Genomic DNA, 26,097 nt, shown 5'->3' on the forward strand with positions numbered 1-26,097 from the left:
CTCCGGTGAAGGTGACCAATACATTACTGCGGAATCACTAATGGCATGTCTATTGACGTAGCAGACTTGTAGTTCGGCAAATATAGTTGACGAGGTACCAGATGCCGACAGCATATATGAACACATGTGGTCGAACCCATCTACGCAAATGTGCCGGTCAGATCAGTGCTATCAACACACGCAAGAACAATACATCAAATTGAAACCCATCAATCTCTTCACCGCACAACATGAGAGTCTCAACCATCATCTCCATCGCCAGCTTGGTGGCTGCCTCCTTCGGTGCTCCAGCGATCCAGCGAGACGAAAAGCGTGGTTTTGTGACCGATGACCTTGGTGTGTCTACGCCTTTCCCCGGAACTCCAAGCATGCAAGGCGGCCCAGTACTGATATATGAGTCAGATCCCCGATCTTTTGTCACTGAGGATAAGAGGAGCTTTATGACGGAGCCCGAGAAGCGGGGATTCGTAACCGAGGACAAGCGAAGCTTTGTCACCGAGCCTGAGAAACGATCTTTCATTACCGAACCACACAAGAGAAGCTTTGTAACCGAGCCAGAGAAGCGCAGCTTTGTTACCGACAAAAGGGGCTTCGTGACGGAGCCCGAGAAGAGAGGCTTTGTCACTGAGGACAAGCGGAGCTTCGTTACGGAGCCTGAGAAGAGGGGGTTCGTGACGGAGGAAAAGCGCTCCTTTGTCACTGAGCCGGAGAAAAGGGGCTTTGTGACTGAAGAGAAGCGGTCCTTCGTTACAGAGCCAGAGAAGGGAGAATTCGTGACGGAGGAAAAGCGGGGGTTTGTGACTGAGCCGGAAAAGAGATCGTTCGTCACGGAGCGTGGCTTCGTCACTGAGCCGGAGAAGAGGTCCTTCATTACTGAGAAGAGGGGTTTTGTTACTGAACCCGAGAAGAGGGGCTTTGTCACCGAAGACAAGCGTAGCTTCGTTACGGAGCCCGAGAAGAGGGGCTTTGTGACCGAGGACAAGCGATCTTTCGTCACCGATGACATGGAGAAACGTGGCTTCATGACTGAGGAAGACATGGACTAAAGGCCTGACATTTGGCGGAGTTCAGATTGAGAACATCTCCTGTCTTGTTTGGAGCAAAATAAGATGAACTGTACTGTACGTCAAAAGGATAGTCTTTCGTTTCGATCTATTGTAGAAACTGTCACTCCTTTACTTCATTGTCCGACGCGATGCACACCTTTGAGTACAACGTAATGACCACATCAGTGCAAGAGCTGGAAATCATCGTTTGCAATTTGTGCACAGTACCGTTGATATTTCCACTTCTATTCGCCCGTTTATCAAAGTCTGGTCTAGGCTTCGATTTCATCGATACGGTTTGCAGGGTGGAGAGAGCTATTCGGTGTCACCCGTAAGCCAGATTTCATGGCCGTTTCCTTCCTTAACAATCCTGCTATTCAGGCATCCCACTGCAGCTACTGCGCTAGCTATCCACCAAACGAGGCCTGTAATGTTGTGCGAGGATCCGTAACTATATACAACGCCAGCAATCGACGATGTCGCTGACCTCACCAAGCCGGTGAGAAGAAAGGCGCTGCTGTGTGTTCGTGCTAGAGCGGATGGATGGGGCGAGGACCTGATGTTGGTCAGAGTCCATCAAGAAAATAATCGTACCGGGGTTGTGGAACTTACAGGTTTGTCAACACCAGCTGTGCGGGAACAACAAATGTCGAAGTTCCGACCATGAGAACTTGGGCCAAGACAATGAGGAACCAGACCCAAAAGCCCTCCTTACCTGCCGGCGGAGCCTTAGTGGATGGGGCGGCTGCGATGTACGGAATGATGAAGTAGAGCAAAGGCATGCCCATCATGAAGGTCCGCCACATTTTCAGTGTCCCCAAGCGGCGGTTGATGCGGGGGTATATGAACAATTGCGTCGGAAGTCCCATCACGCCCACGATGAATAGAGACCACATGATGCGATCAGGCTTCATTCCAGCGCCGCCTGAGAAGAAGAACGGCAATCGAGCTTGGTTCTTTGTGTCAACTGGATCGCTGAGGAAGCTCGTCCATAGCGTGTTGTAGGTCGTTATGTGGTACTCCTGGATTGCGTATGACACGAGCGTCAGACACATGTTCCTGGTGAACATCCGTTTCAGTGGAAGAATTCGCTGGGGTTTGGCGGGCTTTAGCGATTCAGGGTGCTCTTCAGAATCCCTCTCCTCTGCTGCCTCCGCATCGTCGGTGATCATGCGGGACATTTCCTCGTGCGAAGCCTCCTCCTGCGCGACTCTGCTCGCTGATGGAACCTTTCTTCCAAATATCATTGCGCTGACCTTTCTCGTGAAAGCAATGCCCGGGTCGTAGCGATCTTTGAGCGGCTCGAGAGTCTACAGCAGAGCCAAATAATTAGACATTGGTCTGGATGGACATGAGTCGAGTGTCACCTACCTCTTCTAAGAAGAAGAAGACGGCGCCGAACGCAATCAGAAGGAAAAACCCGCTCAATAGTGCAGGTGGTGCGTAAGGCCACGCCTTCAGGAAAGCGTTGTTCCCGAACTTTTCAGGGTATTTTCCTGCGAGGTCCGCTAACTGTCCAGCCATCAGGGGACTGAACATCGCAGCGACGTTGAACGAGATTGGAAGCAACAAGAAGGCATGCGGCTGGTATCTGATTTTCCTGTTAGAAATTTCCCCTTGGGACGTGGCTTTAAGAATCATCAACGAAGATTACGCACCTCTTTTCAGCTACAACCTCCGAGACCATGGTCCTTATGGTTGCGACATTGCCGTTGACGAGGCCTTCGAGAATGCGTAGAGCCAGCGCTTGCTTGAAATTGGTGATGAAGCCAAATGAAACGCAGCCAATCAGTGATCCAGCCACTCCCAAAAGGAGCACCGGCTTTCGTCCTCCTCGATGGGAATCTGCCAGTCTTCCGAGGAACATCGACGAGAAGCATTGCGAGAGCATGAAGCTCGTTTGCATGTACGCAACTTGCCGGACGACTGCGCCCGAGTCCAGATTAGGGTCTAATGATTGAAGCTGGTAGAAAAGATAGGTCTGTCACGCTCAAGTCAGCATGATCGGTTCACAGGCCCCATCACTGTGCCGCCGGGACGTCACGTACAAGCAACGAGATGCTAACGACCGGCTCGGCAAACCGTAAAAAGCACAGAATCGCCAGTTGATCTTTTCTTGGGAGTGACCTCCATGTCACTTCATCTTTCTTTCCATCCATCGCCGGTGGGTTGCTGTTCCTGAATCCTGCTGAGGGGACGTTTGTGCTTGTAGTGTGAGTGTCTCCCGTGGCGACATACAATGCTGCTGTCACTAGTGGGAGATCGATGTAATGCCAGTAAAGACGATCATCTGGAGCGCTGAACGAGCTGGACCCTTTGGTTCCAGGGAGGAGTTCCAGGGAGGGGGAGCTAGCTGTCTGGAGGTGGACTGACTCGGAGCTCCCAAAGCGGTCGCCATGGGTGTCTTCGGTCCGCTGTGGGTACCTGGCCGCAATTGAAACAACCGCATAAACCTTGCCCCTTCGGTCCGCTGCTGAGGGTTACGACAGCAATCGCTTGCAGGTGTCAGTCGAAGTCTCGGTGGTTGTGGTGGTGCAGTACCTGTCATCTGGGCTCGCGCAGCCACTATCATCACCTTATCCGTTAAACGCATTGTTGACCAGACGATTGATTAGTCACCATGGGTAAGAGCAAGAGCGTGAAGTTTGCAAAAGATATGGAGCGGATGAAATACAGCGCTCTCGAGGAGGCAGATGCCGACGATGAGCTTGACAGTCTCGACGGTATGGAGCTGGAAGGCCGGGACGGCCACGGACACTCGCCCACTTTTCCCGATGAGTGGAATCACGACCGGATGCTTTGGGATCAACGGCTACGCCGGGTTCAAAAGATTGTATGGGTCGAGGGCGTAATCATCGCCATGCTTTTCGGCTTGGTGGTGTTCCTGGGACTTCAATTGGTGTGGCCAAAAGAACGTGGTGTTCCACTAGGTGTTGATCCCAGTGGATTCGTTCCTCCAGGTACGGCTACGGATTCTTTGGACGAATTTAGGCATGTGCAATTTGCTAATTGGCGAATGGAACAGAAATCGGACAGCCTGTAAAATGGATGAAGTACGACGATGATACCGATCCGCACTTTTTCCCGCCCGATGTATTCGACAGCATTGAGAAGGTGCAAGCTGCAGCCAGAGATTTCAAGATGCTACATAACGGTACGCCAGGCTCAGCCGCCCGATTTGCGAGACTGTTCTTTACTGACTATTTATTCTGCTGGCAGCTTCGAATGTGCAGATCAATGGCAAATACACGACGTACATGGACTTTAACGATGACAGGCAACCTTTGCCCCCGTATGTCACAAGAAAAGGGTCCGAATTATACAGCATCAGAGCCTTCCACCAAATGCACTGCGTTGTAAGTTGACGTCTCAATAAACTGTACATGCTTCGGTGCTGACTGCATTTCAGTCTATCATCTTCGAAGACATCGGCTACCGAGTTCTCAACAAGACGTCTAAGTGGGAGCCTGGGCATGTTATCCACTGCCTGAACACGGTCCGGTCAGCCGTGACCTGCCTGGCTGACGCAACACCGATATCATACGTGCATGGAATGGGAGTTGGACATACAACGGACGATCAGAAGTCTCATTGCCGTGATTTCTTCGCGCTGAGGGAGTGGGCTCACGATCCAGTCCGGGCGGTGCAGTGGAAGAACGTGGCACCGGACGACGAGAAGGACCGGTACGAGCAGATTTGGCCGTAACGCGATCACTAGACATGCATCATTTTGCCCCATTTCACATCATTGCGGGTTAAGACGTCGATGCATCAGGAAATTTAGCGTTACGTAGACAGTATTCACATTAGCACTTGATGGGCATGAACACTTTCCGCAGGGGACTAATATCAAGGATCAACGGAGAATATTGGAAAGTCATCAACTTCTATTGGTACGTGAAACAACCATTCCTGCAGAGACGACATGTTCAACGTCATACCCGGTTTCTGCGAACCTAGTCTAACGCCATGTCTAAACCTTTCCTGATATGTGCCGTGATACCATCGATCTACGAGCGAACTGGTCAATAAACTGATTTGTCAGTGGGGAATTTTGTGCAACTTACATATTCCTGATCGAAAATGCTGTAGTGATTTCCGGCCGTCTCAATGACCTGCTCCACGAAGCCCTCCTGCATGTCTTCCCAACCGAGCTGCGGCAGAAACCTGGTTCGATCGAGCGGACACTTCTCGCCAGGATCAGCCATCGGCACCATATCCTTTGCTCTGATCAAGATCGCGTGCGGTGGCGTTGGGTCAACGCCGTACGACCGCGCCGTTCCAAGGACTCCCGTCCTCGGCATCGACCACTGTGGAGGGTCCCACTGATCGGAGAGGCATGTCGCTCTCATTAGCGCCGTCATCAACTTGTCACGAGTCTCTTCATTGACACCAGGCAGAGCTGGCGCATGATGAAGTTTCGCGGGCTCTTTTTGGGCTTCGGGACGCGGGCATCTCGGGTAGACTGAATCGATGAGGATGATTCGTGATACGCGAAGCCCGCGCCCTGATGTAGCCAACATGTGGGCGATCTGCACGGAGAGAACGCCTCCAAAAGACCAGCCTGAGGAGGATTTGGGTCAGGAAATGGCTCGGTACGTTGCTGACATCTACATACCACCGAGTACGATCTCGCCTCTCAGCATTACCCGCTTGATCAGGCGGACATACGCTTCAGCGATGTCCCGAACGCTTTGCCATCCACCGATACCATCGGCATCGAACTTTGGATCCCAGATACCGTATACCTTCCGGCCCAGAGTGCCGACTTTGAAATAGCTTGTTAGCAGACCGCTCGCATCGTGGATGAGGAAAATCGGCGGCGGCTCGCTGCGAGAGCGCGGGAAGTCTTGGATTAGGACTGGATTGGCGGCAGGCATTGCGGCGGCTGAAGTGCTGTGGATGTCCTTTGTGAAGCTCCAAATGCAGTGTGAGAGCTGAGAGGAAGGACGCCACGGGCAAGAACCAAAATGACGATCGAAATGTGAGTTCGAAGATAGCTCCGGTAAGGCTTCACAGTATTGTTGGTGACATTCGAGCGGGGAACTGTTGGGTCGCCAGCACGTTGCGCGAACTCAGAACGAGGGTGTCTCCTTCAACAGATCCCAGGCCACAGCAATGTCCAATCTCTGTCAGCTTTCCCATTGGTTTGTCTTCTGCAGCTCCGAGTCCTTGGACGAGGGTGGCATCCGCGGTCCGAAATGCTGTCCAAACTTTAATCTGGCTGCACACAGTTGCTGGCTCAGTCCGGCACAAGTTGGGAGTACCCACTGCCCTCCCAACTCATCGTCAACCCCTGCTCATCCCATCGTTAGGCTTTCACCAAGACGAACTAGCCGAAGATTTGAGTGAAGTGAGTATTGTCATGTCTAACGGTATTCAGCGCTTCTCAGCCTTACAATCTCACAGGCGCTAAAGAGCAACCACAGACTTCGATATGGAGAAACAAACACTCCTAAACGAGCAGCGAGAAAGCGAAGAAACCACCGCGGGGCGTAGCAGCTACCATGATGAGACCGACTCCGTCGAATACACCTCCAAGGTGATCACCAAGCGCAAAGCCCACCGTAGCCGCATATGGTCCGTCATCGGCAAAGCAGCTCTCATCCCAGCCGCCGTCGCCATCTTCTACCTCGGCCGCGCAACCCACGACATGACCCCTTCGCGGCCTCCCGAGCCCATCTCTCTCGGAAAGTGCTCTCCAGACTGGAAAGAGTCGAAAGCCCGGGGCTGCGTCTACGACTTTGTTCTCTCAACGTGGATGCATCCGAAATGCTTCAACGAGGAGATGCACGAACGGTACCTGGGCTACATGAAGTGGCGGAACACGACCTTCTGGTACGAGCGGGAGCGAATCAACGAGGTGCCTTTTGACGTGGCGGCCAAGGGGGAGCATGGGGAGATTTTCACGGACGGGACGGTTCACCACATGCACTGCAGCTACGTGTGGGACAGGATCACGTATGCTTCGCACTTCAAGCCGAGAGTGTTGGACTCGCTGTGCAGAGATCCCAAGCACGTCGAGCATTGTATTCTGTACAATGGCATTCCTCAATCTTGGGAGATTGACCTGCCGAACATTACGAGGGTGTACAACGAACCTCACGAGGTGGATTGTCTAATCGGATGAAGTTTATGACCGTTTGGCTGGAAATGTCTTCCATTCAGCAGAGCGTGCATTGAAGAGGTCATGATCTTGCATCAAAAGCCAGTTCTAGGTTTTTTTCAATGCATGTCTACTATCCATATCTTTTTCTGTCCAATGACAACAATGCACATCTCGCTACTATCGACTCGAGGGGGGACGGTGTGTAAAGTCTATCCTCTGTGGTGTTGCTCACAATAGGATGAGAACTCTCTCAACTAACAGTAACTACGGACCTTCTTCAGTAAGATTTTGTGAAGTTGCAAATATGCCATGTACCTTTCCTACAATGAGTCTAACGATTGCTTCGCTACATGCAACGGAAAATTCCAAGCTCAATTATCCAATGTTTGAGGATTTCTCAGGCCAGTCCAATCTCTTCATCCGGGGACAACTTCGGGAACGGGATGATCTCAGTGTAGTTGTCGTGCTTCCCCCCTTCAGACGCCAGATTCTTGTATCGCACGCCTCTGACAGGGTCGTTTGCCCACTTCCTTAAAGCAGACCAGTCTCTGCACATGAACTTCTGGTCGTCAGTGACGTGCCCCACCGCGAAGCCGTTGACATAGGTCATCGGAGATGCATCCGCAAGGCACATGATTGCTTCGCGGATAGTGTTCAGGCAGTGGGCGACGTGTTGAGGAGCCCATTGTGACGAGACGTTGTGAACGCGATGACCGTATTCTTCGGTAATGGAAATCTGTTGTCACTTCAGTCAGTAAAAGTCGAAAATGGCCCGTCCGGTATCCTGCAAACTCACGAGGCAGTGCATTTGATGAAAAGAGCGGATGATGTAAGTTTGTCGGTATGATACCGTTGAATAATACGCCGGCAGTTTTGCAACGGTGCCATCAGGTTTGTGCCAATCCGCCCAGTTGTCGTTGACCAAGACATTTGAAGCTGCTCGGACTGTTAGCAGTGATTAACCCTGCAGCGACCACGAAAGGGCTGACAGTTATGCAAGCTCTTCAGCTTCTTGACGACCATTCTCGTCTTGTTCAGGTCGTAAAACGTGTCCTCCTCGATATAATACGGAGAAGACTTGTCGAAAATTGTCCATCTTCCTGGTTCGCCGATTTCTGTGCCCCTGTTAGCTAGCTGCCCTCCCAATCCCGGGACTTTGCATTCTTACCTGGCGGGACGAAGCCGCTGTGATCGCTACCGATATGCCCGCATTTATGGGCATCTCTGACGGACGTGACACGATCAAAGACAGCAAATACAGTCACTAGCATGAGAGCCACGACTGTTATTAGCAAGCTCACGCGCAGGCACCAGACGTTGCTTTCCAAGGTTGCGATCTGTTCGCGCAGGTTCTCCTCCGAGCCTTCGGATTGTCGCTCATCGTCATCAGATTGGCTGGTGCGAACTTCCTTGTACGCGTGTGTGGGCGGCCACAGCGACTTCAGCCTGTCCATCTTTTCTTGTGCAGTACGCCTCCGTTAGTTGTCAGAGTTCGAGTTCGTTTGTGAATGAAGCAACCAGTACCACGGCTGTTGGTCAGGTTGGAGAGAATCACTGTAACAATAGCGAATAATGTCAGCCACGAGCTTCTTCCAGCACTCGAATAGAGCCAAAATGCCTGGATACGCCCCAGAATGGTCACTGTCGTCGTCGGTCGATGCGCTGTTAGGTTGAAGTCGAGTCAGGGACAGGGGCCTCATAAAGACTGCCGGACCGAACGTGGCCTCCTATCAGAAGCCCCAATTCGCGCGGTCCGAACTCATTTCACCCCCCAATGGTTTCCGCTATGGAGCACAGATGGGGATCCCATGTCACTGAATGTCGTCCCTGGGGTGAGGAGCGCGTCATGGGCATTGCAGCTGAATGTTGAGACTGCATTCTCAGAAACGCATGCAATTCAGTCCGAATTGTCAATTAGTGGGAAACATCTAGAACCATTCTGATCCAATTTGAGTTATCCAGATTCGATACGTCAATATACGTCGTGTCACTACGTCCATCATGGCATCAGATGGGCTCCCAAAAGAGGACAACACGCAAGCACCAAGCGACACCAGGCCAACACCGATTGCAATCTGCGGCATAGGCCTAAGACTTCCAGGCGGGATCAACACCCCGACATCTCTCTACAACTTCCTCATCTCCCGCAAAGATGCGCGCTCGAAACCCGACCAGCCGCGGTACGCGTCTGAAAACCACCATTTCACAGCAACCGGAAAGTCAGGGTCACTCCCGACGGAGGAGGGCTACTGGCTCTCTAATGACGATGTCACGAAATTCGATCCCTCATTATTCTCGATGAACCCGAAAGAAATGTCAAAACTTGATCCGCAACAGCGACTGTTACTGCAGGTGGTCTGGGAAGCGCTGGAGAGCGCTGCAGAAACGGAATGGCAGGGCCAGAGGATCGGGTGCTACGTGGGCAGCTTTGGAGATGACTGGCGGGAGATGCACGCCGTTGACACGCAGGACGACGGCATGTATCGTCTCACGGGGTACATGGACTTCGTACAGGCGAATAGGATATCTCACGCATTTGATCTGAGAGGGCCAAGGTGAGCATGCCAGACTGCAATGATGGTCTCCAGCACTGATTCTGTGGTAGCATGACTGTTCGCACAGCGTGTTCAGCGGCAGGACTCGCAGTGCACCTTGCTTGCCAGGCTATCCGCGCTGGCGAATGCGACTCGGCTGTTGTGGCAGGGTCCAATCTCATGCTGTCGCCAGGCTTCACCAAGCTCATGGCTGAACAGAGCGTTTTGTCACCAGATGCATCCTGCAGAACTTTTGACTCCAGCGCTAACGGCTATGTACGTGCTGAAGCAGTCAATTGCCTGTTTGTCAAAAGACTCGACTTAGCGATCAGAGACGGAAATCCTATTCGGGCGGTGATTCGCGGGTCAGCGACAAACTCAGACGGCAAGACTCTCGGTTTGACAACACCAAGTGCCCAGGCTCAGCAGGAGTTGATTCGCGATGCATATCGCTACGCCGGCATTCCCGAGAGTGACATGTGGCAGACGGCGATGGTTGAGTGTCACGGCACTGGGACCGCTGTTGGAGATACCATTGAAGCCTGCACTGTTGGGACAGTGTTCGGTGACAAGGGGATGTTGATCGGTTCGGTAAGTACTGCATACCTGGGGAGATGCCATAAGGATGCGTGCTAATGATCATTCAGGTGAAACCGAACCTGGGACATTCAGAAGCTGCTTCAGCCATTACCAGCATCGTAAAAGCCGTTTTGTCCCTTGAAACTCGTACCATTATACCCAATATCAAATTTGAGAATCCAAGCATTAGCAGTAAGTGCCAAGCTTCAGATGCACAGGAGTACAGGAGTCGTTCTGATGGGTCATGTGTGTAGTACCTTTTTCATCAGCTGGTCTGAAAGTTCCGACCGAACCCACGCCTTGGCCCGAAGATCGCGCTGAGCGGATCGGGGTGAACAGCTTTGGCATAGGAGGAACCAACGTACATGTAAGAGCCTTTTGTATCTTCACATTCATGGCAAGATCACTAAAACATTCAGATGATTCTAGAATCGGCGGCTTCGGTGACAAGGCCGACGGCCGTCCGGGGTCCCGGCAATGTGGATACCCCGCCGCCGTCTCCACCTCTCCGAAGAGAGCCGGCAACTCTTCTTCTTTTCTCGGCTGGCCACGAGGAGTCGCTTAAAGCCATGGTGAAGGGTTACAAGACATTTCTGAATATGCAGCCGTCGAGGCTGGAAGGACTTGCTCACACTTTGACACATCGCCGGTCACATTTGGGCCACCGGACATTCACAGTTGTGACCGACGAGTGCGAGAGCTTGGTCTTCAACCCACCGCCATTACCAAGTTTCAGATCCAACACAAAGAATGCCGGTATCGCGTTTGTTTTCACTGGTCAGGGCGCCCAGTGGGCAAGGATGGGTTCACACCTCCTGAAGACCAGTCGGGAATTCCTGCAAGATATTCGTGAGATGGATGCGGCTTTGAAGAGTCTTCCGAAAGACCACCGACCGAGTTGGGACATCAGAGGTATGCCATCAACCCAGCTAGAGAACTCAAGCGGTCACTAACCAAGTTCTCACAGGCGAATTGATGCGATCTGAGGCAATGTCTCGTTTAGGCGAAGCGGAATATGCTCAGCCGATTTGCACAGCCCTGCAAGTTGCTCTTGTACGGCACCTTGCCCGATATCGCGTGCTACCAAAAGCGGTGGTCGGTCACTCCAGTGGCGAGATCGCAGCTGCGTATGCAGTTGGTGTGCTCACCCTCAAAGAGGCCATCATAGTTGCATACTACCGTGGCTTCACGGCCAAGAGGCTAAAGAAGCAGGGTGCCATGGCCGCCATTGGTCTCGGAAGAGACCAAGTAACGCCTTTTCTGGCTGCTGGGGTCACGATCGCCTGTGAAAACAGCAACTCAAGTGTCACTCTTTCTGGCGATGTCGAGCCTCTCGAGGTTGTCTGCAATGCCATCAAAGAAGCCAAGCCGGATGCGTTGGTTCGACTGCTCAAGGTCGACAAGGCCTACCATTCTCGTAAGTTACGACGTCTACTCCAACCAAGGTCTGCTGAGTACTAACAACCCTTCTTCCCAGATCACATGCGCGTAGTGGGTGCCGAGTACCAAGCCCTCCTAAAGCCATATTTGAACCCCAATTCACCCAAGATCCCCTTCTTCTCAAGTGTCTCGCTGCAGACGTTAGAACGCGCATCAGACTTTGGCCCAGAGTACTGGCAACGAAATCTCGAGTCTCCAGTGCTTTTCCGTCAAGCCGTCACGAGACTTCTTCAAACATCATCGACAACCCTCCACCTTGAAGTTGGTCCACACTCGGCGCTCGCAGGTCCGCTCAAGCAGATCTACTCTGAAAACGCAATGACGCCAGCATACATCACCGCACAGAAGCGCGGCGCAAATAGCATGGTCTCGTTCTTGTCAGCAGTTGGCGAGCTCCACTGCCGCGGCGTGCCAGTGGTGTTCCCAGTGTTGGACGGTGTCCGTCCGCTGACGGATCTTCCGCCGTATCCTTGGCACCTGAGCAAGACGTACTGGCCAGAATCAAGAGTCACCAAGGCGTGGCAGTTTCCTGAGCATCCCCCTCATGAGCTGTTAGGCTCGCGTGTGCTTGAGGACAGCAGCTCGACGCCCAGCTGGCGGTGTGCTCTGTCACTCGAGAAGGTTCCATGGCTTAAGGATCACTGCGTCGGCTCAGATGTCGTTTTCCCCGCCGCCGGGTACATCGCTATGGTTGGAGAAGCCGTCCGGCAAATATCTAGCCAGACCGATTTCACGATTCGGGACCTACAGGTCATGAATGCTTTAGTTCTCTCCACGGGACAGGGTTTGGAGCTTCTGACTTCGACAAGCCGTGAAAGACTCACTCAATCCGATGCCTCTGACTGGTGGGAGGTCAGTATTCAGAGCTACAAGTCCGGAGCATGGACTACGCACTGCACCTGTCGCGTGAAAGATGGGCAGGCCTCACAAGGCCCAGACTTTTCATCTCTTGCAGATGAATCATTCCTACGTCCCGTCGAATCTCGGCGGTGGTACAAAGCTATGTCAAAAGTGGGCTACAACTACGGTCCTCTATTTAGGGGCATGCGGAACATCAGAGCGAGCGTGAGTTCACCTGCTGTAGCCGCGGATATTTCAGACGCTCGGGACTGCAACGAGTTGAAGTCGACGTACGCACTCCACCCCAAAACGATAGACCAAGTTCTCCAGTCCTTAGTGGTAGCCAACAACTCCGGACAACCACGTCTGCTGGACAAGTTGTATCTACCAACCCACATTGTTGAGGTTTTCATCAGCAACTCCGCAGCTTCCGCGTCAATTCATTTGCAGACCTTGACGAAGCAGGGCTCTGGCACCTGTGAAGGCAACAGCATTGGGTATGCGTCTGGAAACGCCAATACAACACCGGTTCTTTTCATGAAAGATCTCCGCTTCTCTCCAGTGGATCTTGAGACCTCCGACGACAAGTCAAATGATTCCAAGGTAGTACGGATGCTGTGGAAGACAGACCTCGACCTCGCTGATCCGACACAACTGGTCTCCTCGCAAGCAGATCAGTCGTTTTCGATCATTCACGGACTGCTTGAAAATCTATTCTTACTTTGCGGTGCCGCTGCCTTGGATGGTCTAGATGACTTGGATCTGGACTTGGAGAGTCAGCCACATCTGAAGAAACACTACAATTGGTTGCACCGCCACGTCTCAGACACGGACTATGAGCGCAACATGCTTTCAAAAGACCGTTTGTTGCAGATTGAGAGCATCTCGGCACAGCTTGGACAAACGTCAGCAGCTTCAGTGGCCACTCTGATCAAGCGCTGCTTTACCCACGCACGAGTATTCTTCAACTCGGAACGGGTGCCTCTCGAAGTGTTCCTCCAGGACAACGCCCTACACGAACTGTACGACTGGATGAATACTCTGTTCTCTTACAAACCTTTGCTGGAGCTCTTGTCCCACAAGCGCGGCAAACACCTTAGAGTCCTGGAAATTGGCGCCGGGACAGGTGGCTTAACGGCCCGTATCTTGAGACATCTCATTTCCTGCTTCGGTGAGGGACAGCTAGTTGGTAAGTACGTCTTCACAGACGTGTCCGCTGGATTCTTTCCAGCAGCCCAGAAGAGGTTTGAGGATGTCCAATCTGGGTTCATTGACTACCGTGTCTTGGACATCAGCCGTTGTCCTGCTGAACAGGGTTTTGGTGGCGAACAGTACGATTTAATTGTCGCCAGCAACGTAAGACAGCCCAAGCATATTCAGTTAAGAACGGAGTTTATCGATCATACTGACATTTCCCTCAGGTTCTTCACGCCACCCCAGACTTGACGCAGACCTTGCGACATGCCAGGTCACTCCTAAAGCCAGATGGCCGACTGCTCATGCACGAGCTATGCAGTGGTGAGTAGCGCGCTCCGCCAAATTGCATGAGATTCGATACTAAGGCTGGACAGAAACCAAATGGATCAACTTCATCTTTGGCTATTTCTCGGGGTGGTGGCTCGGCGAGGCAGACCAACGCCTCGACGAACCGTACATCTCCCCAGCGCAATGGCAAGAGCGTCTGCAAGCCGCAGGCTTCTATACGCCAAATATCTTCTACGATGGCGTGGGGAAGGATAAGTTGAACGCCACCATTATTGCTCAGCCCACTCCACAGGACCTGCAGCCATCGCCACAAGCAAAGCAAGTCACATTGCTCTACGAAGACAATGAGACGCATCCCGTGGTATCTCAGCTGCGTCGAATACTAGAAGGTCAGGGCTACAAGGTCACTTGCACAGGCTTGATGTCGAAGGATGTCGAAATTGCTGGCGCCGTTGTGTCTGTCGTGGACCTGTGTCGTGGAGATGGCTACTTTCACGACATGACGCAGGACAAGCTTGATGCTTTCAAGCGGTTGGTGAAAGCCATGGAGTCAAAGAATTTTGGTCTCCTCTGGGTCACCAAGTCTTGCCAGTTCAAACCCACCGATCCGACATATGCTCCCGTGCTCGGCGTAGCGCGTACAGTTCGCGCCGAGATGAGCCTCACGTTTGCCACGTTGGAGCTGGATAACGTGCAAGCCGGCGCCCTTGATGCGGTTTCTCAGATTCTGCGCGGAGCCATAATTGATCCAAACCAATCCCATGAGATGGAGTTTGCATACTCCTCAGGAAAGGTCTTGATTCCGCGTTGTCAGTGGACGCCGGTATCTCAGTCCCTGCAAGCCACAAGCCCTCCATCTCGTACAAAGATGCTGCAAATTGGCAGACCTGGAGCACTTCAGACTCTCCAGTGGGTATCTCGCACACTGCCTGAGGATCTTCCTCCCAACTATGTTCAGATCAAAGTGCATGCAGCCGGTCTTAACTTCAAAGACGTCGTCACGGCCATGGGTCTCATTACTCCTTCTTCTTCCGAAGGCCTCGGCTGCGAAGCCAGCGGAGTAGTTACAGCCAGAGGATCTTCAGTCACGAATCTGCGTGTCGGAGATCGTGTCATGGTCTTCGCCCCGCAAGCTGCTTGCTTCTCGACGGACGTACAAGCTCCAGCTCAGCCATGCGTTCGCATCCCCGATTCTCTAAGCTTTGCAGATGCCGCTGGTATGCCATGCATCTTCATCACAGTTTTACGAGCTCTAGTTGAAAAGGCCGGGCTTCGAGCCGGTCAGAGCGTGTTGATCCACAGTGCCGCCGGCGGCGTTGGTATTGCTGCCATGCAGATTGCCAGATGGATAGGGGCCAAGGTCTATGCGACGGTGGGCAGCGATGAGAAAGCCGACTTCGTTTCTCGCGAGTGGAGGGTCTCGAGAGAAAGCATCTTCTCTTCGCGGGACACGAGTTTCGTTGAGGGTGTCAAGGCAGCAACCGGTGGCCGTGGCGTGGACGTTGTGCTCAACTCTCTCTCGGGTGAGCTGCTACATGCGTCGTGGGAGTGTGTAGCTCCACACGGAACGTTCGTCGAGCTCGGCAAGCGTGACACGCTCGCTGGTGGCCGACTTTCGATGGCGGCTTTTGACGAGAATCGGTCGTTTGTGGGCGTTGAGATGGCGAACCTTGCTGCTCAGGATCCGAGCATCGTGGGTCGTCTGTTGGAGCAGGCAGTTGAGCTTTATGAGAAGGGAATCGTCTCGCCGGTAACTCCGTCACGCATCTTCTCTTGTGGAGATGTTCAAGATGCCTTCCGCTACCTCTACAAGGGCACCCACATCGGCAAGGTCGTTATCGATCTCAGCGATGAAACGCAAGATGCTCTAAAGGTCGCCCGTCCAACGTCAACTCCAGCATTCAAGAATGACGCTACCTATATGCTAGTGGGTGGCATGGGAGGTCTTGGTGGCTCAATTGCACGCTGGATGGTCTCCCACGGCGCACGAGACTTGGCTTTCGTTTCCAGATCAGCCGGTGCTGGCGCTGAAGACCAAGTCCTTGTCGCCGAGCTAGAGGGAATGGGTTGCAGAACAACTGCCATTGCATGCGACATCACGGACGAATCAGCTGTTGAGGCCATTGTTTCCAGGATATCTTCATCCAAGCACATTGCTGGCGTGATCAATTTGGCAATGGTCCTTGCAGACGGGTCGCTGCCAACGCTTAGCCTGTCTCAATGGCAAACAGCAACGGACCCCAAGATTCGCGGAACGTGGAATCTGCACCGCGTCCTCCCCGCTGATATAGACTTTTTTGTGCTATTCGGCAGCATGTCTGGTGTTCATGGGTATCCGGGCCAAGCAAACTATGCGGCAGCCAACACCTTCCTGGACAGTTTCGCACATTATCGTCGCGGTCTCGGAATGCCGTGCTCAGGTGTTGACCTCGGTGGCGTGGAAGATGTCGGCTATATCAGCCGAACTCAAGACGTCGAGGATGCCATGCGAAAGGCCGGTGCAAAGTTGGTTTCCGAGTCGGAGATGCTGAAAGGTTTGCAGCTTGCCATCGCCACATCACGAGACACTAGCAACAAAGACAACAGCGGTTTGAATAGCCAACTTGTTGTCGGCCTGGACTGCACTATCCCCATCGATGATCCAAGCAACCGCGTCGTGTGGAAGCAAGATCCGCGCATGGTTCACTACCTGAATAACTCAGAAGACGCCGCCTTATCGCAGAACAACTCTGGTCGCCCTGGATTAGCCGACTACATCGTCCGTCTTCAAGGCAACCCACAGGAGCTGGATTTTCAAGCCACTGTCGCACATTTGTCAAAGGAAATTGCTCAGAGGGTCTTTGGTTTCTTGATGAGAGAGATTGACGAAGGGGGAGTAGATACAAGCCAGTCACCGTCTGCGCTTGGTGTCGACTCGCTCATGACGATTGAAATCCGCAACTGGTGGAAGCATACAATGGGAGTTGATGTGAGTGTGCTTCAGCTAACGAGTGCCCAGAGCTTCGATCAACTGGGACAGCTGGCTGTTGGACAATTGAAGAAGAAAATATCGACTTAAATAGAACGTACTATTAGAATTAGAGGAATGGGAGTAAACACATAACGGCGGATATCAGGAGTTTCATTCATGAAACATAATCTGACAACTATTGATATTTAAAGAGAAAACGGCCAAAAGGAGTTGAAGACAAAGCGGAATCTTCTATTAGGATTATGATGAGTTGATAATAAAGACGAATCGACAGTGCAATGTTCGGCTCGAATGCAAAAATGAGTATCGTGTTCTATTCGACCGACCTGAGTGGTCGTTACACGATCGCCACGTCGTGAAGCATGAGACAAGAGCCGGCGCAACTGATTGAAGCTGGGAGTCATAGTCTACTCCGAGACCAGCTTCAGCATCGGAATTCGGGGTTATTCAATTCCGCTAACTAGCGCCGATGGTTTAGTGGTAAAATTCTCCGTTGCCACCAAGCAGCGTCGGGGAGCCGGGGGTTCGATTCCCCCTCGGCGCAATCTTTTGCTTTTGTGTTAATGGCCTTAAGCTATTCCGCCTAGGTATTCATTCCTTTTTGAACACACGGCGATTGACGATCAGTCTACTCCTACTCGCTTGAGCTATGTAGACGAGCAAAATAACAGTCCTTAGTGAGAGAATAGTTCCAGATGAGCAGCTGTGTTCCCCCGCCTTCAAAATTGCCTTGGCGTAACCTGCGCCTATCTTATCCACTCTCGAGGATCCTTGTGCGTAAGATCGTCAACATCGGGAAAAGAACTGCACCATTTGATACCTGGCCAAGAGCAAGTTTGTTTCGAGAGACGCGACACTGTGCTTGAAACTCGCCTTGCTACCGCGGCCACCAAAGGACAAGACATCCTATCCCAGTTTAATCTTATGAGCATTATTTGGGTTTTCTCCAGTAGTTCGTTCGGACGTTGACATAGGCTGCGAAACGGCTTGCGGGCTGCCTCGGTATCGCTCCCGAGAGCTCTGACGGGGTCAACAGGTGGTGCTTGCGCTGCACGATTAACCTTCTTTTGTTTATACTTCCGCATCGCATCGAAACACGTCGTGGTTTGTGAAATCATCAGCAGCCGACGATCGCTCAGTCGGCGATAACCGAAGGCTGGCCTCGCTGATTGCTTTGTCTTGATAAGTGCTAAGTCAACGTTTCCAACGGCTTGTCATAGCTTACAAGCAGCTGCAAGGTCACGCATGTCGCCGGCTTTTCAAAACAGACTCGCCGCCCCAGATGCGCGTTTAAGGTTGCAGGAGCACTTCACTTAGCCTTTGGCTTCACGTCCAAGGCCGCATCAGTGCCACCACCCCAACGTAGGCTGTAGGACATGAGATGAAGGTGCTACATTATTAAGCTCTGACGAGAGCATTTGGTGATGCCGACTGTACGGACTGACCTATAGGCTAACCACTGCCTGGACTCGCTCAGATGAACCTTCACTTTGCCCGTCTCCTCCTCCCGCCTTCCCACCCCACGGCTATTCGACGATGCGACGCTGGCCAGCCATACGGCTATCGCGCTCCGCGAAGCCCACCGGTTTCTTGCTGCCCGTCCGCGACGGCCGTGCTTACGGTAAATCGCGGTGCCTTGCAGCCCTGCTGAAAGATCCCTGCTTGGCGCCGGAAGACACGGGGATTGACCCTTTTCCACCCACCGTTATGAACAAGGGGCAGAAAAACCGACCCTGAAAGTTGCAGCTCCCGAAACCTGTTGGTTCCCCTCAAACTCCGGGGAGAAAAAACGAGGTGCCTGTTGCGCCTTCGTCTTAGGGGGGCCAAGCTCGCTAATGAATGGAGAGCGGCTGGCGTGAGAATCCCGCCGTTGAAGAACGACCGGGGCTCGCAGCTTGCGCCTCTGCCTGGGCAGTCAGTGTCATCAATCGGGTGTTATCTCCGACTGTCAGTCGAGTCTCGAACTCCACGCGCTCAGACAATTCTTACCCGCAGGGAATGAAAATTGTCAACCCACTTCGGCCCCATCTGACGCTGGCGGGTGTAACGATCAGGCCAGGATTGCTCGGATTTTCTCAGCCTTCAAATTGCGTAAAAAGACGCTTGCATTGGCAGAAAGTGGGTAATGGCGAGCGCTTTGACAGAGCAGACATCTTTGGTTCTGACGACTCCATCCAATGCCCGACATTCCATATCAGGACATCAGATCGTTGGAGGGAGCGTCTTCCCTGGCATTCACGCGACGAGCGGCAATTGGCGCGATTGCGAGATAACCTGACCTCATTATCATTATCTTTTCATAGAAACTAAACCAACATTCAAACGCATAACAGCTCAATTCTAGGGCAGGTCGTGACGGTACTGTGGCCTCCTCTGCCGGGTATCTGATGGCGTGCGCTTTTTCATAGTACTTCCCCCAACACCGTAGCATGCGTAAGCTCCTTGTGAGCTGCGTGTACTTGGAAATCTCAAACAGCTCCGTCTCATAATGGTGACTGCTTTCCTGCTCTTGCTGCAGATGCTTCGCTCTCAACGTCTTCTTCAGAAACCCAGAACTCTGTCCTCTTTTGGATGCCGGGTTCCAACGGTATCTCGCTGTGGTCGCTTTTCACGGATGGGCGTCGTTCGGAGCGGATGTATGTGTCGGTCCCACCAGGACCGGCGTTGTCGCCGCGTAACCTGCTGTTGAGGTACGCGGACCTTGTTTGGGAGTTCGCGTACGAGTTGCTGGCATATCCTGAAGGGTGAGATTGCGGCGGCTTTTCGCCGAAGAAATAGAAGAAGATTGAACGCGACAGTGCGAGGTTTCCGGCAATGATGCCGAGGTAAAGTTCGAGATTTGACCAGATTGCTGTTACAGCATAGACGTCTAATTTTTGAAGTCAGCTTTGAAGTGAATGGAGAGGGAACATGCAATACATACAACTGAGGTCGTTGGTGACGAGACCAAGAGAAGCGGCTCTCGCGATGCCAAAACCGGTCGCACTATGAAGTAGTCAGCATCGGTCAAATCGCTGTATGTGACGAGACTCTTACATCAGTCCAAGACTCATCAGTCCGCCAACTGAAATCTTCGTTGTCAAGGGAATTCGGACTTGCCAGACGACCGCCAGAGGCAGGAATGAGCAAAGCAAATCGGTCAAAACAGAATAAGCTATTCAACGTTAGCCATAGTCCGGGCAAAGCCTTGAGGTAGGTGAGCTCACAAATCGTCAAGTAAATGGCGTAAATCCGGATCTTCGCATCCCAGCACTTCCCCACTCCGGTCCAGTACGCCTCCACGGGATCACACTCTGCCAGGAGGATGATGATGACGCCGAAGTTGGTGATCACCAACCCACCCATAACCGTCCAGAGGAAGTACTTCATCCGGCTAGAATCCTTGATGCGCAGCAACAGCAGCATAATCGAGCACTTGAGCAGACAGACGCTGGCGAAGAGGAGAATCTGCCCGAACCATCCCAGCATGTTGTTGTTGACGTACTCCTCCGACGAAATGTACCACCTATGCCTCCCATTTCCGGTCGCGCCTTGCGCACACTGAACGCCGTATCTGACGATGCCGAGACTGGCGGTGATTGCCATCAAGTAGTCGTCCCATCCTAGGTGCCGTAGCGAGAAGCGCACGTAGAGCCGCAGAGTCGTCGTGAAGATGACGAAGAAGATGAGCACGCCGGATATCGCTAACAGAGTCGGGTTCACATTCTCGTCCGGCGGCAGCGGGTTCGGAGGAGTCACTGGCGCCATCGTCATCGTCGTCGTTAAACACTGTTCGCTGACGATGGGCTGACAAAAGCAAAGAAAATGGCAGGTTCCCAGATCAGACCTGGTAGCCTGAGTGCCAGGAAGCAAGGAACGAGGGTTTGTGCGCGGGAGCCAGGAGCTGGGCCATCCGCTGGATAAATGTAAGAGATTGAAGAAGGGGCGCCGCGCGGGAGGGACCCACGGCTGGCGGTCGTGGTTGTGCTGTGCTGGCGAATGGCTGCACAGGGCAAAGGCGACGACGATCGCCAAGATCTGCTTTGAGATGGCAGCTCGTCTTGTTGCCCCGGACTTTGAACGGGGACGCTAAGAAGTAAGGGACGAGGGGGGGAGGGCGTGTTAAGGGCTTTGTAGCCGTCTTAAGAGAGCTGCGACGAAAAGGAAAGAGTACCCAGGTGTAGCTGATGCAGGTAATTCAGTTTCCGCCGCACAGCCTGCATGCGTGAGGCCGAGTGGTGGTCTGGTCTGCAAGGAAACGGAGGAGGTCAGGGCACACGGCGCATATGTCTCAGAAAGGCGAAGACCCAACCTGTTCATCCCGCGGGCCTTGTGGGAAAGGGTGGTAGCGATGCTTCGACGTGTTGTCGTGCAGTTGCAGTGGACTTGTGGATTTGTGGATGGGAGATCGTCCAACATACTTTTTGTTAATGGACTTTAAGCATTCAGGTGGGCGCTTGTTCGTCACCTCGGAAACAATTTTGAATGCCAGGCACGGGAACTTAGAGCCAGGAATGTGGCTGCGCGTGGCGTACAATATCTCTCTCGCAGGCCTATCTTGGGTCTCAGCCGAGAGACTGACCCCGGAGAACAAAAGTCTCGCCCGAGTCTCCGTTGTGGACGGCCGTGAGAGAGAGGAGAGGAGAGAAAAGGGCAGCATTCTTGCAGGTTCGCGTTACCCCCTCCAAGGCTTTGCCCGGTGTGGCCATGGATACAAATTGAGTTTGAGTGGCCTCCAATCTTCCGATGCATGCTGTTGCCGCTGCTGAAGACAATTCGTCAAGAATCCCTGGGCTGATGTGGGTTTCTCCTGCGCCGCTGCTGCACATATGACAGGGACGAAAAGCCGCACGTCGACTGTTGCGCAGAATGCCGCAAGGGGGTGTGATGATTTCCAGATTTGTGGATTTGGCCAAAATGACAAAGCAGGGCTGCCGGTGCTGCTTCGAGGCATGTTGACGGCGATCATGTTCTCATCTTTGGCTTTGCACACTCTGACCATCCGATCATCCCGTCAACTCTCACATCGACAAGACAATTTGAAGATTGCCTTGAGACAGATACGGACGCGGACGTGAAGTATATCAGAGGAGCTGGGTGGCATCGCTCTTCTTTTTCTACACCACCCAACCAGAAGAGCACTAGGTAACAACGAAGGTTTCGGGCGAGGTGAGGGAGGTGGCCGAGTCTAATGGCGGCAACGTCGCGGGTGTCAAGGGTGTCCCAGGGGAAGCCTGTTCGCTCTGAGGGTCGTGCTGTAAACAAAAATTGCGAGGAGACGGGGAAAGCCCGGAAGACAACGTCGTCAATGCCTGGCGACGTGGGATTGTGGTGGAATTGTTCATTATTCACTAAGACGGCTGATTTGCCCAGACAAGGACCTGTCAGGTTGTCGGATGGGTCTAGCAGGGGACATCCTTGAGTCATGAACCCTCCCCCGGAGGAACGACCGGCCGGCGCAGCTCCACATTGCCAACCGTTCCCGCCGGAACAGAAACGTCGATGGTACGGTAGCATTCGCCGGGCACAGCCAACGTGCCGGCGAGGGCGTGTCGTTCGTCTTTAACCGTTGGGGCCCGGCCGAGCATAAGACTGTGCTATGCCCGCTTACGAACTACTCATGCAATTCCCCCTCCTCTCTCCTCTTAGCTCGTCGGGGTAGTTGGCTCGCGTATCTTTTTCATGTAAGAAGGTGTGCGTTGGCCTGGCGTAGCGTCCGTAGTGTCGGGACTTAATAAGTGCTTACTATGTATGGCCTGTCGTCCTCTCCCCTCACACGCTTTCTAGTGTCGTTCTACCAGCCGTCCCGCGTATATGGCAGAATGATGGTTCGGAACCCCACCGATTCTGGCCCTTGTGCCGTTGTAGAACTTGGCAAGCGGCGACCTGGGGCGGCGACTAGGATATTTGCTGGGCCGCGTGGCTCATGATCAGCACATTCTGGCTGGACGATATTGCCCGTGGTGGTCTTAATATCCGTACTATCGAATTGCGACTTTTATTCGCTATCTTGTGGGACGTACAAAAAGGCTCAGCTCAGCCCGTTTCTCTCACCGGAGGTGACGCATGGTCAAGGCACGCCACCGTCCCTCCATCGTCGTACATGAGTGTGTTGTTGGTTTTCGTCCAGGAGGCCTGACGTGCAGATATCGCGCAACATTGGTTTGAGCTTTTTCGCGAATCCTCGTCTCTCGTTTCGTGATCTCTCAATCGCTGAACCGACGATTCCTCAAACCTTATTGTTTGTTCCATTTCGGGAAAAAGATCGCTGCATACCACCGTCTTAGCCATGCTTGTCAAGTCGAGTCTCGCATTTGCTGCCCTCGCGGCCCATGTCTTTGCAGCGCCTGCGCCGCAGCCCTATGGAGACGACTCCTACGATTATGTAAGTCTTCCTGTCCATTTTCAGATCTTTTGGTCCTTTTGTTGCTTTTTTCGACGGGGGTTGGCGCTTCGCTTTCTCCTCGGATTGATTTGATTGCAACGTTTGTTTGTTGGTTGGCGGCGGCGGCGTTCGGACTCGACACACTGACCCCTTTAACCAGATCGTCGTCGGTGGCGGTACAGCCGGTGTAGCCGTGGCTGCGCGCCTGAGCGAGGGCCTCCCTGACTCGAAGATTCTCTTAATCGAGGCAGGCCCCGAGGCCTGGGACGAGCCCAAGATCAATGTCCCTGGCATGAAGGGCTCGACGCTGGCGACCAAATATGACTGGAACTTCACCACCGTGGCGCAGACCAACGTCAACAACCGTGTCTTCTCCGTGAACCGCGGCAAGGTTCTTGGTGGCAGCTCTGCCCTCAACCTCATGTCCTATGACCGGTCTGCCGCTGAGGAGTATGACAGCTGGGAAGCACTTGGTAATGCGGGGTGGAACTGGGAGACCATGATTGCCGCCATGAAGAAGTCGGAGAACTTCACTGGTATCAACACTGACACTTACGGCTCCGAGGGCGTTGGTGACAGCGGTCCGGTCAAGGCAGTCATCAACCGGATTATTCCCGAGCACCAGGAGACATGGATCCCGACGATGAACACCCTGGGCATCAAAACCAACCTTGAGTCTCTAGGTGGTAACCCCTTGGGCGTCATGTATCAGCCCAGCAGCATTGATGCTACCCACTACAACCGCTCGTACAGCGCCAACGCCTACGTCCCCATTGCTGGCTCCAACTTGGAGATCCTGTCCGACACCACTGTTGTAAAGGTCAACCTCGACCAGGTTGGGGACGAGCAGCAGGCCACTGGAGTTACTCTGCAGGATGGTACTGTCATTGCAGCTAACAAGGAGGTCATTCTGTCTGCTGGTTCCATCCAGAGCCCCGGTCTTCTGGAACTGTCCGGAATCGGCCAGGCCTCCGTCCTCAACTCATCCGGCATCGCCCAGGTCATTGACCTCCCCGGTGTCGGCGAGAACCTGCAGGACCACCTCCGTATCCAAAGCTCTTACCAGCTGAAGCCCGAGTACACCTCCTTCGACATCCTGCGCAGCAACACCACCTACGCCGCCGAGCAGCTGGCCCTCTGGAACGCCGGTGAAGTCTCCCTGTACGACTACACCGGCAGTGGCTACACCTTCACCACCTGGGCGCAAGCCCTCGGCAACGACTCCCAAATGGTCGCCCTTGCCAAGGAAGCCGCCGGTGAGGACCCCAGCAAGGTCGACGCGAAGAAGCTCGAGTTCATGACCAACCCGGCCATCCCCCAGCTGGAGGTCATCTTCTCCGATGGTTACACTGGCGTCAAGGGCTACCCGGCCTCCACCTCCCCCCTCTTCGGCAAGGGTTTCTTCACCCTCATCGCAGCGATCATGCACCCTATGAGCCGCGGCAACATCCACATCAACCCCGCCGACACCACCGGCAAGCCCATCATCAACCCCAACTACTTTGCGCACGAGCACGATCTCGAGGCGGCCATTCAGGCCATCAAGTACTGCCGCAAGATCGCCACCACCGAGCCCATGGCCTCCATCTGGGAGAGCGAGTACGAGCCCGGTCTGGATGTCGTCCAGACCGACGAGCAGTGGAAGGAGTTTGCTCTCAACACCACGCTGAGCATCTTCCACCCCGTCGGCACGTGCTCGATGCTGCCCAAGGAGGACGGAGGTGTTGTTGACGCCAACCTGAAGGTCTATGGTACTTCAAACTTGCGCGTCGTAGATGCCAGTGTTATTCCCCTACTGGTTTCTGCCCATGTTCAGACTGCTGTGTACGGCATTGCTGAGATTGCGGCTGAGCGTATTATCGCTGATGCCAAGCAGTAGAGTGGAGATGCGTCAAAGATGATTAGACATCAATATCATTTAATAATAATGATAATTTACTATTTGTGCACCTTGAATGGTACGTGGTGTTCGAGCTTTAGACGTTGGAACTCTAGGATACCATTAGTGCAATGAGTTTACCGCGAGTGAAAAGATCATCAACCCAATGCCACTTTGCGCCCTAAGGTGCTGCGCGGCAACAAAACTTGAAGGCCTATCGCGTCGCTTCGGTATTGGGTGCCATTTGATTCTGTAGTAGGCAGCAATCTCATAACTGAAGTTCTCTCGTGTGGACTCAGTCGACTTGAGCGATCCGTTGCGCAGCTCCTTTGCTTTCTCCCTTTTATCTCAATTACATTCTCTTCTCGTATTTCTTAGACGTGAAAAAACCAGGTCAAGCTGTATCTTGCGCATCTGGTTATCAATGTGACGGAAACAACTATTCATTCGACGACCGGTTTGCGCAGCTGAAACTGGACGATATGGCTCTTGTCTGGTTGGCCATACCAGGCCACGTAGACATCCGCAGGGCTGGTGTCCACTTGAAATTGTACCAACAGCCTACCATAGGCAGAGCAGATACCCATCCACGCAGTAACACGTTGCGGATGTTTATTGGTATAACAAGTCGGATGTGCGCATATTATACCTGTGACTCAATGTGTATTTTTGGTCAGTATTCACGCCAGATTGACGTCAGGACGACCTCCGCCCTCTCACCGTTCGCATAAATAGACACTTCCCCTCCCCTTCAAACCTGAGCTCATTTCCTTTCGCTTTTATTTCGGCATTAGTCTTCTTAAACCTGCGATCACAATCAATGATGGCACCCGTTGAATGATAAGCGCAC

The 26,097-nt window shown here is 53.1% G+C and overlaps 9 protein-coding genes and 1 non-coding gene across 10 annotated transcripts; 6 read left to right on the forward strand and 4 right to left on the reverse strand.

Moving 5' to 3' along the window:
- Positions 1 to 230: 230 nt before the first annotated feature.
- On the forward strand, positions 231 to 1,046 carry COL26b_010942 (uncharacterized protein; the record flags this gene model as incomplete). Its single annotated transcript, XM_053183626.1, has 2 exons — positions 231 to 336; positions 403 to 1,046. The coding sequence occupies 2 exons, from the start codon at positions 231 to 233 to the stop codon at positions 1,044 to 1,046; spliced, it is 750 nt and encodes a 249-aa protein (XP_053032415.1).
- A 608-nt stretch (positions 1,047 to 1,654) lies between these two features.
- COL26b_010943 (uncharacterized protein) lies at positions 1,655 to 2,585 on the reverse strand (the record flags this gene model as incomplete). Its single annotated transcript, XM_053183627.1, has 2 exons — positions 1,655 to 2,356; positions 2,418 to 2,585. 2 exons carry the CDS (start codon positions 2,583 to 2,585, stop codon positions 1,655 to 1,657), a joined length of 870 nt encoding a protein of 289 aa, XP_053032416.1.
- Positions 2,586 to 3,666: 1,081 nt separating this feature from the next.
- Positions 3,667 to 4,752, forward strand: COL26b_010944 (uncharacterized protein; the record flags this gene model as incomplete). Its single annotated transcript, XM_053183628.1, has 4 exons — positions 3,667 to 4,006; positions 4,072 to 4,200; positions 4,266 to 4,402; positions 4,456 to 4,752. 4 exons carry the CDS (start codon positions 3,667 to 3,669, stop codon positions 4,750 to 4,752), a joined length of 903 nt encoding a protein of 300 aa, XP_053032417.1.
- Positions 4,753 to 5,019: 267 nt separating this feature from the next.
- Positions 5,020 to 5,926, reverse strand: COL26b_010945 (putative secondary metabolism biosynthetic enzyme; the record flags this gene model as incomplete). Its single annotated transcript, XM_053183629.1, has 3 exons — positions 5,020 to 5,079; positions 5,114 to 5,610; positions 5,665 to 5,926. The coding sequence occupies 3 exons, from the start codon at positions 5,924 to 5,926 to the stop codon at positions 5,020 to 5,022; spliced, it is 819 nt and encodes a 272-aa protein (XP_053032418.1).
- A 557-nt stretch (positions 5,927 to 6,483) lies between these two features.
- Positions 6,484 to 7,176, forward strand: COL26b_010946 (uncharacterized protein; the record flags this gene model as incomplete). The annotated part of the gene is made up of 1 exon (XM_053183630.1): positions 6,484 to 7,176. The coding sequence occupies one exon, from the start codon at positions 6,484 to 6,486 to the stop codon at positions 7,174 to 7,176; it is 693 nt and encodes a 230-aa protein (XP_053032419.1).
- Positions 7,177 to 7,552: 376 nt separating this feature from the next.
- On the reverse strand, positions 7,553 to 8,609 carry COL26b_010947 (uncharacterized protein; the record flags this gene model as incomplete). Its single annotated transcript, XM_053183631.1, has 4 exons — positions 7,553 to 7,891; positions 7,952 to 8,091; positions 8,145 to 8,270; positions 8,324 to 8,609. 4 exons carry the CDS (start codon positions 8,607 to 8,609, stop codon positions 7,553 to 7,555), a joined length of 891 nt encoding a protein of 296 aa, XP_053032420.1.
- Positions 8,610 to 9,156: 547 nt separating this feature from the next.
- COL26b_010948 (Type I Iterative PKS) lies at positions 9,157 to 17,091 on the forward strand (the record flags this gene model as incomplete). Its single annotated transcript, XM_053183632.1, has 8 exons — positions 9,157 to 9,710; positions 9,761 to 9,965; positions 10,110 to 10,280; positions 10,688 to 11,180; positions 11,236 to 11,685; positions 11,746 to 13,904; positions 13,970 to 14,066; positions 14,120 to 17,091. The coding sequence occupies 8 exons, from the start codon at positions 9,157 to 9,159 to the stop codon at positions 17,089 to 17,091; spliced, it is 7,101 nt and encodes a 2,366-aa protein (XP_053032421.1).
- Positions 17,092 to 17,467: 376 nt separating this feature from the next.
- Positions 17,468 to 17,548, forward strand: COL26b_010949. The gene has a single exon. It is a non-coding gene; the product is annotated as a tRNA-Gly (tRNA).
- A 1,939-nt stretch (positions 17,549 to 19,487) lies between these two features.
- On the reverse strand, positions 19,488 to 20,751 carry COL26b_010950 (uncharacterized protein; the record flags this gene model as incomplete). The annotated part of the gene is made up of 4 exons (XM_053183633.1): positions 19,488 to 19,855; positions 19,928 to 19,989; positions 20,041 to 20,158; positions 20,211 to 20,751. 4 exons carry the CDS (start codon positions 20,749 to 20,751, stop codon positions 19,488 to 19,490), a joined length of 1,089 nt encoding a protein of 362 aa, XP_053032422.1.
- A 2,521-nt stretch (positions 20,752 to 23,272) lies between these two features.
- Positions 23,273 to 25,247, forward strand: COL26b_010951 (uncharacterized protein; the record flags this gene model as incomplete). Its single annotated transcript, XM_053183634.1, has 2 exons — positions 23,273 to 23,368; positions 23,529 to 25,247. 2 exons carry the CDS (start codon positions 23,273 to 23,275, stop codon positions 25,245 to 25,247), a joined length of 1,815 nt encoding a protein of 604 aa, XP_053032423.1.
- Positions 25,248 to 26,097: the final 850 nt, after the last annotated feature.

Source organism: Colletotrichum chrysophilum (genome assembly GCF_026319265.1).
Source record: "Colletotrichum chrysophilum strain AFK26 chromosome Unknown scaffold_125, whole genome shotgun sequence".
NCBI classification, from domain to species: Eukaryota; Fungi; Ascomycota; class Sordariomycetes; order Glomerellales; family Glomerellaceae; genus Colletotrichum; species Colletotrichum chrysophilum.